Genomic DNA, 16,866 nt, shown 5'->3' on the forward strand with positions numbered 1-16,866 from the left:
AATCAGTATTTTTCTGCTTTGAACAACTTTGACATGTTTTCTCTTACCATTACTACTCCTTTGATAAGGCTGAAAATTATGAAAGGTGCATGCACAAATTATGCTAAAGCTGTGAGTCCAAAGATGATCACAAGTTATTATATTATAAATAAAACGTACAGTCCTAAAACAGTATATTTTTTCATTAGCTCATTAACTTCTACAAAGGTTTTCACAGAAACGCATATTTGAAAAAAAAAAAAAAATTCCACACAATTGGAAACAAATCTTTGCATCATATTCTGCTTATACTCCACTAAAAAGGTTTTCTAAAAGAAACATTTAAAATACCTTTATCTGCTTCTGCCAAAGATGAGATAAAATTGGTCAAAAATTTCTGTAACTTCATTCCTAGAGGAGGACAAGTTCCAATCAACTGGCCAGGAGACCTTTAATATAAGAAAAACAAGCTGCTAGAACAAACATTTCCATTTAAAAGGCAAAAAGACAAGTTGCTCCCAGTTGAACTGGACCAAGAACTCCACTGATTGGGTGACAAGAGAATAAGATTAGGAGAGAGCACTGGATGCAGTTTACTTAAGTTTTAATAAAGCCTCCAACAGTGATGTAAAATATTGAACTGCTCAATGGTTAATTAGCAAGTAACCTCTTTCCATGTAGTCCATTTAAGTTTTCAATGTTAGCTAGCTCTATCTGCTGTGAGGACAGATGGGAGCGAGTAGGGCTCGCAGATGACTTCAATGCTTCCTGGTTTACCCTCAAGCCAGCTCTAGGTCAAAATTCACTCCCCCCCCAATTGATGGCACCACCCAGGGCCTCTCTTCGTTCATGGTCGGATGGGTGATCCTGGCGGTGCCCGGGATGACCCACCCAATGCACCTTATCCGGATGTTGGTTCTGGGCTGCATGGCTCCTGTGGTCATCTTGCACGTTGAGGCAAGCTAGGTCGCTACTAACCAGACTAGGGAGATCAGCAGCTCCAGGCCCATCACTCCCATCATTATAACCATTATAAATTTAAGTTGTTTAGAGTGATTCAAATATTTACATTCATAGTCTCTAACCCTGTTCCACACAAGGCATTCAGCCTAGACAGCCTAAGTTCCACAGAGGTAAAAAGGGAGAAACTGGCTGAATAAGAGAACACAGTGTTAAACTGAACTCAATCCAAAGAGGGCAGCAGCCAGTGAAGTGCCAAGGACAAGACTAGAAATTTAAAGGTAGTGAGTGACTAGCCAGTACCGCACCATCGTTGTAGAGTAGGCAACCACAGAGTGAAGGATCACACAGGAAACACTTTTTTCAAGTGCTGCGTTCCTTCCCCCTCCATCCCTTGCTGTGCACATTGCAACATATGAGGGAAAAGACAGCATGAGACCAAGTTCAAAAGGGAAAGGAATGGGGAGGCAGCAAAGGAGGCAAGAGGTGGGGAGAGAATTGCAGGAGGCTACACTACTACAGGGTAAGAAGAGTAGCACAAGCAAATCTGAGGAAGGTTAAGACAAGATATAGAGGAGAAGGAAGGGAGAAATGTGGTAGGAAGAAGGAAAAATCTAGGCGAGAAAACAAGGCATTATTCTGTTTTCTGGGACACATGAAAGTACCAGAAATTGCCTCCTAGTCCTTCGGATAGTAGAAAGACTAGGGGGCACTCCATGAAGTTAGCATGTGGCACATTTAAAACTAATCGGAGAAAGTTCTTTTTCACTCAATGCACAATTAAACTCTGGAATTTGTTGCCAGGGGTTGTGGTTAGTGCAGTTAGTATAGCTGGGTTTAAAAAAGGATTGGATAAGTTCTTGTAGGAGAAGTCCATTACCTGCTATTAATCAAGCTGACCTAGAAAATAGCCACTGCTATTACTAGACACAGTAACATGGAATAGACTTAGTTTTTGGGTCATTGTCAGGTACTTATAGCCTGGATTGGCCACTGTTGGAAACAGGATGCTGGGCTTGATGGACCCTTCGTCTGATCCAGTATGGAATGCTCTTATGTAATGTTTCTTTTGTGCGTAGGTGATACAAACAAGGTGGAGATCTACTTGTTTCCTTCACCTTACCATGCCAATGGTACTTGCCTCACAAAAAACACACATTTGAGGCACTATTATGTGTATCAGAAAACCTTGATCAACTTTCCTTTCTTTCCACCAGCTAAGCTGGCAAGTAATTTTTTTTTCTGGTTAGAGCAGCAGCTGGATCTGCGCTTTCATGAGCAATAATACAGAAAAGTTAGAAGGAAAGGTGAGCGTTTCTGCAGATAATACCAAGATATACATCAGTGTTAATCCCTGAAAGGTGAAGATAAAATATGAGGAGGATCAAGAAAAGGCAGATGAGTGGTCAAGAGTGGCAATTTTATTTAATACAAAAATATAAAAAGTCATTAAAAAAAAAATTTTTCACTTTATTTATTGCACTTTGATCCTGCTTTTTCAGTATTAACTCAAAGCGGTCACAGACTGCCAACACAATAAAATAAAATATTTACAAATAAATGGCCATAAGCCCTAACATACTGTAATAAACAAACTCCAATTAAAATAGGAACTTAAAATATTATAAACTGCAATAGCTTCAATTTTCTCTCCACTCCCTGCCCCATAGAACTGATCCCTAACACCAGAGCCCAACCTAACTTTTCAAGAGAAGGGCCACAGAGGATATTTCAAATCACTGAGAAAAAGGGTGGGTGGAGGGGGAGACAGATCCCTCCAAGTTTGCTGAATGTGTGTAGCGGGAGGGGGGGGGTGGAAGGAGGAAGGGGCCATGCCCGGCACTTTCAATGATTTGAAATGCTAGGAAAGCGAGGAGGAAGGGAGGCAAAGTTCCCAGGGTATGACAGATAGTATCAGTAATATTTTTTAATTTCTTGGAGGCTAGTAACCCTAATTCCCATGGGGAATATTTTTTATATTTTTATATTTTCTTTATCTTGTTGCCTCGTTAGATATACACAAGAACTTCAAGTTTCATTACGTTGCATTGTTAAAGATATGTTTCACTGTAAGAAATAAGTAACCCCCCTGCTTATTTCCATTTCATTATCTGTAAACCGATGTGACATCATTGATCTAATGTCGGTATAAATAAATAAATAGTGGGGGGGAATTCACTAAATCCCCCTCTCACTCATCCCTTTCTCTATTTCATTCAACCCTCTTCCCTCACTTACCTCCTTTCCCTTCTCTTCAACCTCCTCTTCATTCTTACTTCCCCCTCCCCTTTCCCTCCCTCCCCTCTTCTTCTTTCACTTGGACTTCTTCCTGCTTTCATTCTCACTCACCTCTCCCCCTCCCTTCCCACACTTTTCCCTACTCTTAACTTTCCTGGTCCTGCAGGGCCCCCAAAGGAGACATCCTAGCCCCTTCTGACTTCCAGGGTATATATCCCATCCCCTCCCTTATCTGGAACTCTTCCTAGAAGGACCACCATGTCAGATACAGAAATTAACACCAAAGAAATGGGGATAAGTTACAGTAACCAACATGCCACAATCCGAACAGGACATCAATAAAGTAGAACTACCCACATTGCCAAATCCAACAACATCCAACTACCGGAGTTAAACAGACTGGGGCGGATTTTAAAAGGCCCGCGCGCGCCGGCGCGCCTATTTTGCATAGGCCGCTGGAGCGCGTAAAGCCCTGGGACGCGCGTAAGTCCCGGGGCTTTCGAAAAGGGGTGGGAGGGGGCGTGTCCGGGGCGTTCCCGAAATGACGCAGCGTTTCGGGGGCGGGCCCGGGGGCGTGGTGCCGGCCCGGGGGCGTGGTCGAGGCCTCCGGACCAGCCCCCGGGACCAGAGGACGGAGCGGGGCTGCCGGCCGACGCGCCTGCTGCGCGAACAAAAGTACGCGCTCGTGTATCCTTTGAAGATCTACCTCACTATGAATAACAGCAAGAAGGCCGCAGCAAAAATAAACGACACTCACTTATCTAATGGTAAAAGCTTCTGTGCTGTAAGGGGCGGATTTTAAAACGAGCGCTAATAGCCTACTTTTGTTTGCGCTCCAGGCGCAAACAAAAGTACGCTGGATTTTAGTAGATACGCGCGGAGCCACGCGTATCCGCTAAAATCCTGGATCGGCGCGCGCAAGGCTATCGATTTCGTATAGCCGGCGCGCGCCGAGCCGCGCAGCCTACTCCCGTTCCCTCCAAGGCCGCTCCGAAATCGGAGCGGCCTCGGAGGAACTTTCCTTTGCCCTCCCCTCACCTTCCCCTCCCTTCCCCTACCTAACCCACCCGCCCGGCCCTGTCTAAACCCCCCCCTTACCTTTGTCGGGGGATTTACGCCTCCCAGAGGGAGGCGTAAATCCCCGCGCATCAGCGGGCCTCCTGCGCGCCGGGACGCGACCTGGGGGCGGGTCCGGAGGGCGCGGCCACGCCCCCGGGCCGCCCCGGGCCGTAGCCACGCCCCCGGAACGCTCCCGACACGCCCCAAAAACGCTGCACGGTTCGGGCCCGCCCCCGACATGCCCCCCCCGAAAACCCCGGGACTTACGCGAGTCCCGGGGCTCTGTAAAATAGGCTTCCCGGCGCGCAGGGCCCTGCTCGCGTAAATCCGCCCGGTTTTGGGCGGATTTACGCGAGCAGGGCTCTGAAAATCCGCCCCTAAGTGTAAAACAAGGGTACAATGTCAAAAATACAGAGAAACATTTATAATGAAACCTCTGTCAAGTTAAATTATCTGTATACAGTACCAGGAGACAAGCACAGTATAATTTCTTAACTCAAACTCTGTTTAAATAAGAAATCTTTCAGTGATTTTTTTTAAATGACTGCATGCAAATCATAGTGTTCAGGTAGGGTATTCCAGAACCGAAGTCTTGTCACAGAAAAAAAGCTCTGTCACAAGTTTCAACAAAATGGATAAAGCATGGGGAAGGCACGACTAACGGGACGCGGTGAGCAGACCTTAATACTTGTGTTCGGGTATAGATATGTAAAATAACTCTGATCCAAGGAGATGAATTATTACCTAAAACTTTATGAAGGAGCAAAACCATTGTGTATTTGATCATCCACTGGACTAGTAGCCAATGGCAGGAGTAAGGAACAGGAGTAATGTGATCTCTAATGCTGTTACCCGTCAAAATGCACACACCTAAGTTCTGAACAATCTGCAATGATCTGAAGTCATTTGCTGATAGCTGGATAAAGACTCCAGTTACAACAGTCCATCCCAGTAAGAATAAGGACTTGGAGCACTGTACAAAAATCACGATGATTCAGTAACAGCTTTATCCTGTGGAGCATGCATAGCTTAAAAAATGCATTCCTCACCGGGTCTTTCTGTGGGTACACACAGATAAATCAGACTTTAAAAGTAAACTCAGATTTCACGTGTGTTAAAATAGGTATCTAACAACCATTAAAGACAAAAGCAGAGAGGAAATCGGCTCAGAATGATCACCTCAGTTTTGTCAACACTGATCACCAAATTGCTATAATATAACCAACACTGAGTACTGCTTTGCGGATGGAAACAAGATTGAAGATTATGGACCAATGCAAAGTTAGACCAAAAAACTGAATGTTGTCAACGTACAGTTTATAGTTTACCCAAGCCAGAGAGCAGTTTACATAAAGGAAGGTGGTGGTGGTGGTGGGGGGGGGGGGGGGGGGTTATACAATACAGCCAACAAGAATGACCCCTCGGAAATTCTGTGGAAATTGCCTTCCAGGCTAGGGACCAATTCTAACTTGTTGCACTCAACCAGTCAAATAAGATGAAAATCTCTCTCAGTAAAATGCTGAACACACCATCACTACTCAAGACGAGACAGTAGGATTTGTTGATTTAGGGTATTAAAAGCAGCAGAGATATCAAGGACCATGATGTAGTTTAACCCACTATCACAGACATAAGAACATAAGAAATTGCCATGCTGGGTCAGACCAAGGGTCCATCAAGCCTAGCATCCTGTTTCCAACAGAGGCCAAAACCAGGCCACAAAAACCTGGCAATTACCCAAACACTAAGAAGATCCCATGCTACTGATGCAATTAATAGCAGTGGCTATTCCCTAAGTAAAATTGATTAATAGCCATTAATGGACTTCTCCTCCAAGAACTTATCCAAACCTATTTTGAACCCAGCTACACTAACTGCACTAACCACATCCTCTGGCAACAAATTCCAGAGCTTTATTGTGCGTTGAGTGAAAAAGAATTTTCTCCGATTAGTCTTAAATGTGCTACTTGCTAACTTCATGGAATACCCTCTAGTCCTTCTATTATTCGAAAGTGAAAATAACCGAGTCACATCTACTCGTTCAAGACCTCTCATGATCTTAAAGACCTCTATCATATCCCCCCTCAGCCGTCTCTTCTCCAAGCTGAACAAGCCCTAACCTCTTCAACCTTTCATCATAGGGAAGCTGTTCCATCCCCTTTATCATTTTGGTTGCCCTTCTCTGTCCCTTCTCCATCGCAACTATATCTTTTTTGAGATGCGGTGACCAGAACTGTACACAGTATTCAAGGTGTGGTCTCACCATGGAGCGATATAGAGGCATTATGACATTTTCCGTTCTATTAACCATTCCCTTCCTAATAATTCCTAACATTCTATTTGCTTTTATGACTGCTGCAGCACCCTGAGCCAACGATTTTAAAGTATTATCCACTATGATGCCTAGATCTTTTTCCTGGGTAGTAGCTCCTAATATGGAACCTAACATCGTGTAACTACAGCAATGGTTATTTTTCCCTATATGCAACACCTTGCACTTGTCCACATTAAATTTCATCTGCCATTTGGATGTCCAATGTTCAAGTCTTGCAAGGTCCTCCTGTAATGTATCACAGTCTGCTTGTGATTTAACTACTCTGAATAATTTTGTATCATCCGCAAATTTCATAACCTCACTCGTCGTATTCCTTTCCAGATCATTTATATATATATTGAAAAGCACCGGTCCAAGTACAGATCCCTGAGGCACTCCACGTTTACCCTTTTCCACTGAGAAAATTGACCATTTAATCCTACTCTCTGTTTCCTGTCTTTTAACCAGCTTGTAATCCACGAAAGGACATCGCCTCCTATCCCATGACTTTTTAGTTTTTGTAGAAGCCTCTCATGAGGGACTTTGTCAAACTCCTTCTGAAAATCCAAATACACTACATCTACTGGTTCACCTTTATCCACATGTTTATTAACCCCTTCAAAAATGGCATCTAAACTAGACAAGAGTTTTTATATGCTGAATAATTTATGGAACCCAAAATGATGTTGGGTAAAGATTGCATGTTCTTCTACAAAGTCAGTCTGTTGATTCAAAACAATGATTTTGATAAACTTGGATAAAAAGAGTAAGGATGAAATGGGATGGTAATAATTAGCTAAAATGGAAGGGGGGGGGGGGGAAAAATCAGAAAATTTTTATTTAAATTGAACAAATACTTGCTTCAAGTTAGTAGGCAAGAAGAAATAAAGCCACTGATGTCATCTCATAGCATTTTAAGCAATACAGTTGCATACAGGTTTGGTGGGCAATATGAAATATTATTATTTACGATTCTTTGAATGACTTGAATGACTTGAATTTCCCCCAGGATTAGATCCTGGGGGAAATTTGTTTCATATATTTGTCACTTTAATAGAGAAGAACTTAAAATCTTCGCAATGCAATATTCTGAGTGCTACCTAAATTCTCAACATTGCTGGGAAGATATTTCACACTTCCTGGGAATTCCCAAGACCTGTTCCCAGCTGATTGGATCTTTCAAGAACAAATAAGCCTTCTTGGCCTTGTCAGTCATGATCCTATACCTAGTTTGGGATAGTCTATATTACTCCAGAGGAGACTAAGAATAGTATGTTCGCCAATGGTGCACTAGTCACAGAGCTTGCTTCGCATCTTTTAAAGCAGAGGTAAATCAGGGTGCATTGCTCAAGTGCCATGGAGAGAATTGATTCAATGGTGGTACCTCATCAACAGCATTCTGTAAAACAAGTACTAAGCGTCTGTGGCAGCTCATAAATAAATGGGATTCAGATTGGAAAGGCCAGTATGCAGACAAGCCCGAAACTAGTTAACCTCAATATGTTATTTGAAGACAATTAGCACCTTCCCAAAACCAGCAGCCCTTTAACTGGCACCAATAATTTTAGAGACTGAGGAATGGAGACTGAATTACCCTCTCAAGTTTAGAGATGGCCCCTCCAGAGCAGGGCTGAGGTACTTTCACAGGGCACTATGGGGACATCTACACTGCATACCTATTCTGTGGATAAACACAGGGCTTCAAGCCAATGCACTGTGCACAGTGGGTCTAAATTTGGATACTCCAATCTGAGGTGTGCTGCAGAACTGAGGCACAGAGATCTAGAGATGGAAGGAAGATGGATGCTGTTAACATGGTAGCCCCTGTCAGAAACAGCATGGAGGGTATACCCCAGAAGTAGCATTCCTCCAGCCCTCAGGGTCAGCAAGTGAGCTACCTAGGCATGCTGTCTGGAGAAGCAAAAGTGGCAGAGACTACTAAGGGTGAGAAAAGAATAGAAGAAAAAAAAACAAAGACATAAAAAGAAGAGGGGAAATTCTATTTCCAGTGCTGTCTGTCATGTACCTCTTTTTAAACACCATAAATCACTAGAAAATTTGTATTGAAACATACTGTATATTCAGCAGCATAAGATAGGTGCAGTTATCTTTTACACAGACTTAATTTACATTTTAGCAGCATACTTAAATACTGGTTAGCCATGTTCCAAGAAGGTGCACACAAGAGAAATTACAATATATGGATGAAACCAATTTCCTTTACCTATATACAAAAGAACTGTATAAAACAAAAAAACAAACAAAAAAAACTGTTTACCTGCTATAAAGGGAGCTTTCTGCAATTGCATCCATTAATGGTCCTACAACAAACTATGGAGAAAGACATTATGCAAATTAATCACATTATAAATACATGACTACTAAGGAAAAACCTGAGAAAGAAACAAACAAGTGCATATCTTACATAGTAACATACTAGGTGAGAGCAGAAAGGCCAACCACTCTATCCAGTCTGCCCAGTTATTGTCATCAATGCTGCAAGGATATATCTTAGTTGCCAGTCACAAGAGTGTGACCGCTTGTAAAATCTTCAGTTTTTGTCATCCTGCTCATTTGTAGTCTACCATCTCAGGCAGGAGCCCACACTTAGCTCACACCCAGCACTCCCTCCCTTCCCATGTCTAACCACAAGGTTCTGTAATAATCTAAAAACAGTGTAACCTGCCAGATGGATTCAGTTATCTGACCATCTTTTTCTGCTATAACTTCAGGTTATTACTGTACTTGCAACCTACCAAAACAGATCCAACTGCTGCTTTAATCCTATCATTGCAGCCTGCGTTTCTACTGGATCTTCTAACATTTTATATTAGAAGTATTTTCCATTCAGTTTGTTAATGAATTATTTATGTACGGCACTAGAACCGCACACCATTTGGTCATGCTTCTGTCATCTCTTCATTTTTTGCAACCAAGGATCCTATGCCCAATATTCCCTGTAAGCTGTGTAGACAGGTCATGAAAAGAAGTGCACAGAAGAAACATAGGACACAAAGGAAACTAGAATGGTGTTTTAAAAGAGCACTGCACACAAATATATGTACAATATGCTGTACATGAGAATATTTTTGTGCATACAGCCCAAAACAAATTAGCGGATACGTTGCCCATGCCCTCTTACTGTTTGACATCCTCCGCTCTCTCGAAGAGTGCTGCATACTTTTTTCACAAAAAAGGGAATGGATATATTTCCCAACACTGTTTCTGGGTCTACCGCTTTCGAGTCTTATTCCATAAGCCCTTGCCCTAGAACTTCCCCCTCCACACGTTTTCATATTACACTATATCAGATTCCAGTCAAAAAAGAAATCCCGAAGAAGTTTGGCCTTTTCCAGCAAAAAACAATGAACTGCAGTCCTATCAGTCTAATACTCTAAGAGCAAGTCCTTCAGCATCTCTTATAAAAATCTGAACAAAGAAAGGCGTTATTTCTGAAGTCATGACCCCAATATGGATCTAAGTAAACTGGTGTGCTACTGTAGTGACTTATCGGAAATATCAAATTGATGCATTGAAGCTTGCCAATACAGCAATGTCTTATCATTTGGAATATGTTTTGTGAATTGTGTCTATGTGCTCTTGAGGTAATTGAGTGATTGGGCACTTTGGCATGGATGTCTAATTAGTTGTACGTCTTGTCTGGTCTACACATTTGAACACGCTGATGCCAGTTAAGAAACAATTGTGTCACTTTTCAAATAGCAATATTGTTCTCTTTCATTCTGCAACAGCAACATTGCATCCAGGTTCATAGTCTTTACAAACACATTGGGCCTGATTTTAAAAAGCATTTACTCGAGTAAAAACCAGGTTTACTGGAGTAAATTCACTTTACTTGAGTAAGTGGGTTTTTGAAAATTGCTACAATATATGCCATTGACTTGTCTATAGGATTTACTCACATAAGTGCACTTTACTTGAGTAAATGGCTTTTGAAAATTGCTACAATAGTAGCTACATTTACGCATGTAACTCCTTTTGAAAATTACCCCCATTGTATTTAATTGATAGAGCTGGTACTATTATTGATCTACATATTTAAGCGATTTTCAGTGAATGTCAAAAAAATCTTTTTGTCAAATTATAGTTTGCTCATGATTCGCTATTTCTTGTCTGTATAAGTTTTGTCTGATGTAGTATATTAAACAATTTTGGTGTGTACTATTTGGAGTCTGTTGTTTTTAATTAAGGTAGTAATTAATAAAGTTTTTTTCAATAATCTTTTTATGTATTTATCATTAGTGTTCCTCTCCCATCATTTGAGATTTGTTTTGGTGTGGGGGTTTTTTTTTTTTTAGCACTTTATCTGATATTTAGCCCATGTTTGTTTTTACTATATATACATACATACACACACACACACGCACATATATACATACACTAGTGGGCACTCCATGAAGTTAGCAAGTAGTTCATTTAAAACAAATTGAAGAAAATTCTTTTTTACTCAGCGCATAATAAAGCTCCGAATTCATTGCCAGAGGATGTGGTTACAGCAGTTAGTGTAGCTGGGTTTAAAAAAGGTTTGGATAAATTCCTAGGGGGTAAATCCTGAAACTGCTATTAATTATTAAGCAATAGTGGCTTGAGATTTAATGTTTGGGTACTTGCCAGGTACTTGTGACTTGTATTGGTCACTGTTGGAAACAGGATACTGGGCTTGATGGACCCTTGGTCTGACCCAGTATGGCAATTATTATGTTCTTATTTTCTTATGAAAAGGAAGAAACTGCCAGGCCAAAAAAAAAGTATTTTGCTTCATACATACATATATACACAAACTTTTCCTTACCCTTTCGTCCCACCATAAAAGTTGCTCTTCTGATTTCCTTCCTTGTTCACTAAGAATCCTCACTGACCAACAGCACTTAAAGTAATGTCTGCCTGCTAGTTTTCTCACCTATCAACATGAGGCATGAGGTCCTCCTCATACCTTAAAAATTAAAAAAGCAGAGGGATCCCAGGAAAAGCCCTGAAAGGGCACATTTTAAAAACTTTTACACTTTTTAACTAAGCCAAATCCACTCTCCTTTCAGCAGTTTGGGAAGATCCATCTCCAAGAAATGGTGAGCTTTACAGCTCTTAAATTAAAAAAAGGAAAATTGGTTCTTACCTGCTAATTTTCGTTCCTGTAGTACCACGGATCAGTCCAGACACCTGGGTTCGTCTCCCTCTGTCAGCAGATGGAGACAGAGAAAAAAAACCTCGCTGACACCGTATCTAAGCAACCGTGCCACCTGCAGTTCGTCAGTATATATCTATATCAAAGCAGATAATAGCAAAAAATATGGAACCATTAAACAACAATTAATAAGAACATGGAATGCAACAGAGAACAATCTTACAGCCGAGCAGATGACTCTCCCCTTAATACAACCCCCTTCTAATTGGGTGGGCTCTGGACTGATCCGTGGTACTACAGGAATGAAAATTATCAGGTAAGAACCAATTTTCCTTTTTTAATTTAAGAGCTGTAAAGCTCACTATTTCTTGGAAATGGATCTTCCCAAACTGCTGAAAGGAGAGTGGATTTGGCTTAGCTAAAAAGTGTAAAAGTTTTTCTTTCCCTGTAAGTACCCGGATCATTCCAGACACCTGGGATGTACCAAAGCCCTTACCCAGGGTGGGACATGGAGAATCCCGCTCGCAAAACACTCTCGCCAAAGGAAGGGTTTGCTGGAGCCAGACATCTAAGCGATAGTGCCTTGCAAGAGTATGCAGCGACTTCCAAGTCACCGCTCTGCAAATTTCCTGTGTGGAAACAAGTTGAGATTCCACCCACGAGGCCGCTTGCAAATGTGTGGAGTGAGCACGCAAGCCTTCCGGAACTGGACGACCCCGTGTAATATACACAGAAGAAATAGCCTCCTGCAACCATCGTGCAATAGAGGCTTTAGAAGCCTTGGAGCCTCTATTAGGACCACTCCACAGCACGAAGAGGTGATCGGACCTCCTAAAGTCACTGGTAATCTCGAGGTAATGCAATAAAGCTCTCTGAACATCTAGATGTTTGAGCTCCCTTGCATTAGGATCCAACGCCGGTAAGTTAGGAAAAGTCAGAAGTTCCACTGACTGATTGACATGGAACGCTGAAACTACCTTTGGTAAAAAGGAAGGTACTGTCCATAAAGAAACTTCTGATTCCGAAATCTGAAGGAAAGGATCTCGACAACATAATGCCTGTAACTCAGAAATTCTTCTAGCCGAACAAATGGCGATGAGAAAAATTACCTTAAGTGTCAAATCCTTTAACGTAGCCCATCGGAGTGGGTCACAGGGAGATTCACTCAGAACTTTAAGAACTAGATTAAGGTTCCAGGACGGACAAGATTTCTGAACTGGAGGACAAAGATTCATTGTACCTCTAAAAAAACGAACCATGTCCAGATGAGACGAAATAGAGGAACCTTCAATTTTGCCATGGAGAGAGTCCAGTGCTGCTACCTGCACTTTAAGAGAACTAAGAGATAAGCCCTTGGTGAAGCCATCCTGTAAGAAAGATAATATTTCAGGAATTAAGGCCATAAGAGGGCAAATTCCCCTGATGGAACACAAGGATTCAAAAATCTTCCATACACTAACATAAGAGAGATTAGTAGACTTCCTTCTAGACTGTAACAATGTGGTAACAACAGAGTCCGGGTAACCTTTCCTTTTCAAACGCTACCTCTCAAAAGTCATGCCGCTAGAAAAAAGTGAACAGCCTGGTTGAAAAATATAGGACCCTGTCGAAGAAGACACATCAGGTGGCCGAAGCGAAGCGGGCCGTCCACTGCCAGATTGACCAGATCCGCAAACCACAGATGCTGAGGCCACTCCAGAGGCACTAGAATCACCTCTCCACAATGCTTTTCTAGGTGACGTAGAACCTTGCCCACCAGCGGCCATGGAGAAAAAACATATAGTAGAACTCCCTGAGGCCATGATAGAATCAGTGAGTCGACCCTTTCAGCCCAGTACTGTCTTCGGCGACTGAAGAATCGGAACGCCTTGGCATTCTGAGAGGTCGCCATAAGGCTGACGTGAAGTAGACCCCCAACAATCTTGAATTAACTGCATAGCTGTCTCTGAGAGTTCCCACTCACCTGGATCCAAAGTGTGTGCAACTCAAGAAATCCACCTGAACATTCTCTGTTTCTGCAATGTGGGATGCCGCTAATCTCTCTAGACGTCATTCCACCTAGAGTACCAACCTCTGCACCTCTAGAGCCACTGCCTTGCTTTTGGTTCCGCCCTGCCGATTTATATATGCTACTGTTGCGTTGTCCGACAGAACTCGAACCGGACGATTCTGCAGTAATGGCAGAAACTCCTTCAAGGCCATGCAAACCGCCCTGGTCTCTAGACGGTTGATAGACCACGCAGACTGTCTCATGGACCAGGATCCCTGAATCGAATGGGACTGACAAACTGCTCCCCATCCAGAGAGACTGGCATCGGTAGTAATCACCATCCAATCAGGAACTTCGAGGTCCACTCCCCAACTGAGATTGGAAGTCTGAAGCAACCATGACAGACTGTCTCTCGGCAAACCCTTGAGAGGTAAGCGGATATGATATTATTCTGATACTGGCTTCCAGCGGGACAACAATGCTGTCTATAGTGGTCTCATATGGGAAAATGCCCAGGGAACAAGTCCAGCGTGTAGGCCATCGAGCCGAGTACCTGTAAGTAGTCCCAGACCTTGGGTACCTGAATCGCAAAAACCGGCGGATCTGGGCCTGAAGTTTCAAGATTCAATCTTGAGAGAGAAAGACTCTGCCTATAAGAGTATCGAACTGAGTTCCTAAATACTCCAAAGTTTGTGTTGGTGATAGCTGACTTTTGTTGTGATTCACTACCCAACCTAGGGACTGTAGGACTTCGAGAATTTGATGAACCGACTTGTGGCATAGAGACTCTGACTTGGCTCTGATCAACCAATCGTTCAAATAAGGGTGAACTAGAATACCCTCCTTTCGAAGGAAAGCTGCCACACCACCATCACCATGGTGAAAGTCTGTGGAGCCGTGGCGAGACCAAACGGAAGAGTCTGAAACTGAGAATGTTGACTCAGAATCATGAAGCGGAGAACGCCGAGAGTACTGATGGATGGGAATATGTAGATAAGCCTCCATGAGATCCAAGGAAGCCAGGAATTCTCCTTTGCATACAGCCACTATGACCGACCTGAGGGTTTCCATCCTGAAGCGTGGCACCTTGAGTTTTGCATTGATCTTCTTTAAATCGAGTATCGGCTGAAATGAGCCCTCCTTTTTGGGGACCAGAAAATAAACTGAGTACCTCCCTTGACAGAGCTCCACTCTGGGAACTGGTACTACCGCACTTAACCAACATAATCAGTCTAGAGTCAGTTGTACCGCTGCCCGCTTGACCGGCTAGCTGCATGGGGAAATTAGAAAAAGTTCCTGTCAGGACGAGCAAATTCTAAAACGTAACCATTTCTTATCACATTGAGAACCCACTGGTCCTGAGTGATCTTGGCCCACTCGACATAAAAGTGTCATAAGTAACCTCCTATAATAGGAATGACGGAGTGGACCAGCCTGGCATCATTAGACTTACAAGCCACCAGAGGATCCCCTAAAGGACCTTCTGGCTCCTCGAAAGGATTGTCCTCATGCTTGCCCCTGCGAAAAATAATGTCTCTGCGGTCCCGGCATACCACGGGTAGGCCGCGATCTTCTGTTTGACAGAAAACGAGACCATGATTGAAAAAATCTCTTACCCTTAGGTTTATCCTCGGGTAACCTGAGGACTTTACTGTCTCCAAGAGACTGGATCAGCTGCTCTAGATCCTCACCAAACAAGAACTTACCTTTGAAAGGCAAGGATACCAATTGTGCCTTAGAGGAAACATCTGCCGCCCAACTGTAAAGCCAAAGCAACCTTCAGGCAGCCACAGCTGAGGCCATTACTCTGGAGGAAGTACGCACCAAATCATAGCAGGCACCGCACCATAAGCCACAGCTGCTTCCACATGTTCAACTGTAATCACGTCCACAGCTGACAGACAAATTACCTTGAAGCTACTGTACCCACCGGAGACTAGCACGCTGCAAGAAACTTGAACAAAGTGCTGCTCGCAAACCTAGGGACGCCACCTCAAAAATCCTTTTAAGGTGTAACTCCATCTTACGATCTTGTACATCTTTTAAAGTGATTGAACCAATAACCGGAATTGTGGTGCACTTAGTCACAGCAGACACCACCACATCTACTTTACCTAATGTTCTATATTCCTAATGTTTTATTCAAAGTTTAATCAATGTTTCATGTTCTATGTAACGCTTTCATGCGAGGTTATTGTTTCACTGTAAACCGGTTTGATTTGTATCCCATGCAAGAAGGTCGGTATATAAAAATAATAAATAAATAAATAAATAAATACTTTCGGGAGAGAAAAAAAAATTCTAAATCCTGTTCTGGTAGAGGGTAAAGTTTCCCCATGGCTCTGCCAACTTTTAAACCAGAATAAGGAGTCCCCATTCCTCTTCTACTAACTTCCTAACCGACTTGTGGTAAGGGAAAGAAGTTGGAGGATCTCGGATGGCACCTAGTGCCGGGTCCTCTCCGTCCAAATCCTGGTTCTCCTGAGGCATTTTAACCCCAAGAACCTGGTAAGCCAAGGAAAGCAAAATCTCCAGCTCTTCCCTTTTAAAAAGGCTGACCACCTTAGGATCTTCCGGCTCATGAATAAAAGAGACCGAGTCATCCCCTTGACCCGCATCATCGGTAGCCGGAATAACCAGAGCCACCAGGGGAGCTTGGCCAGACCCCGAACCAGTAACAGCAGGAGCTATGATAGCATCCTCCGGATCAACCGCCCCAGCTGCATCACCCTGCGGGAGAAAAATCAAGCCCTGTGCTGAGGGAACCCTATTACCGGGCATAGGAGACCTCTTGAGACCCCCCCGAAGGACCCTCGGTGGAATCTGTGGCTGTGTAGTCCCTCCAAGCCGCTTGCTGTCTGGCCATATAGGCATCATGAAGTAACAAAGTCTGTGGAGAAAAGTCTCCCTGCACCAAAACCAGCATGGTCTGGTTGAAAAACAGGCAAACTAGAGCTTTCCTTCCCTTCTAGCCCTCCCTGCCCGTTCCCCAACCTGGAACAGGCCGGAGACAGAGATGGACGACCCTCCCCCACCGTCCCCGGCGATGCGGGAACTTTTGTGGCAAAATCCAAAATGGCCACAGTTCCTGCGCCAGCCGGGTGAGGTAAAAAAAGAAGTTGCAGCCAGTCCAAAAGACAATACTTGACGCTGTTTAGCGGGAGAAGGAGCCACAGACGACCC

The 16,866-nt window shown here is 43.2% G+C and overlaps 1 protein-coding gene across 1 annotated transcript in view; it reads right to left on the reverse strand.

The window, feature by feature from the left end:
* LOC115087120 (probable methyltransferase TARBP1) overlaps nucleotides 1–16,866 on the reverse strand; it is a 421,872-nt gene that overhangs the window by 382,435 nt on the left and 22,571 nt on the right. The window contains exons 5-6 of the mRNA XM_029593877.1: nucleotides 8,829–8,881; nucleotides 331–428 (exon numbers count right to left, since the gene is read on the reverse strand). Of these exons, the coding sequence (XP_029449737.1) occupies nucleotides 331–428; nucleotides 8,829–8,881 (151 nt within the window). The remainder of the gene's footprint in view (nucleotides 1–330; nucleotides 429–8,828; nucleotides 8,882–16,866) is intronic.

This window comes from Rhinatrema bivittatum, chromosome 3 (assembly GCF_901001135.1).
Source record: "Rhinatrema bivittatum chromosome 3, aRhiBiv1.1, whole genome shotgun sequence".
NCBI classification, from domain to species: Eukaryota; Metazoa; Chordata; class Amphibia; order Gymnophiona; family Rhinatrematidae; genus Rhinatrema; species Rhinatrema bivittatum.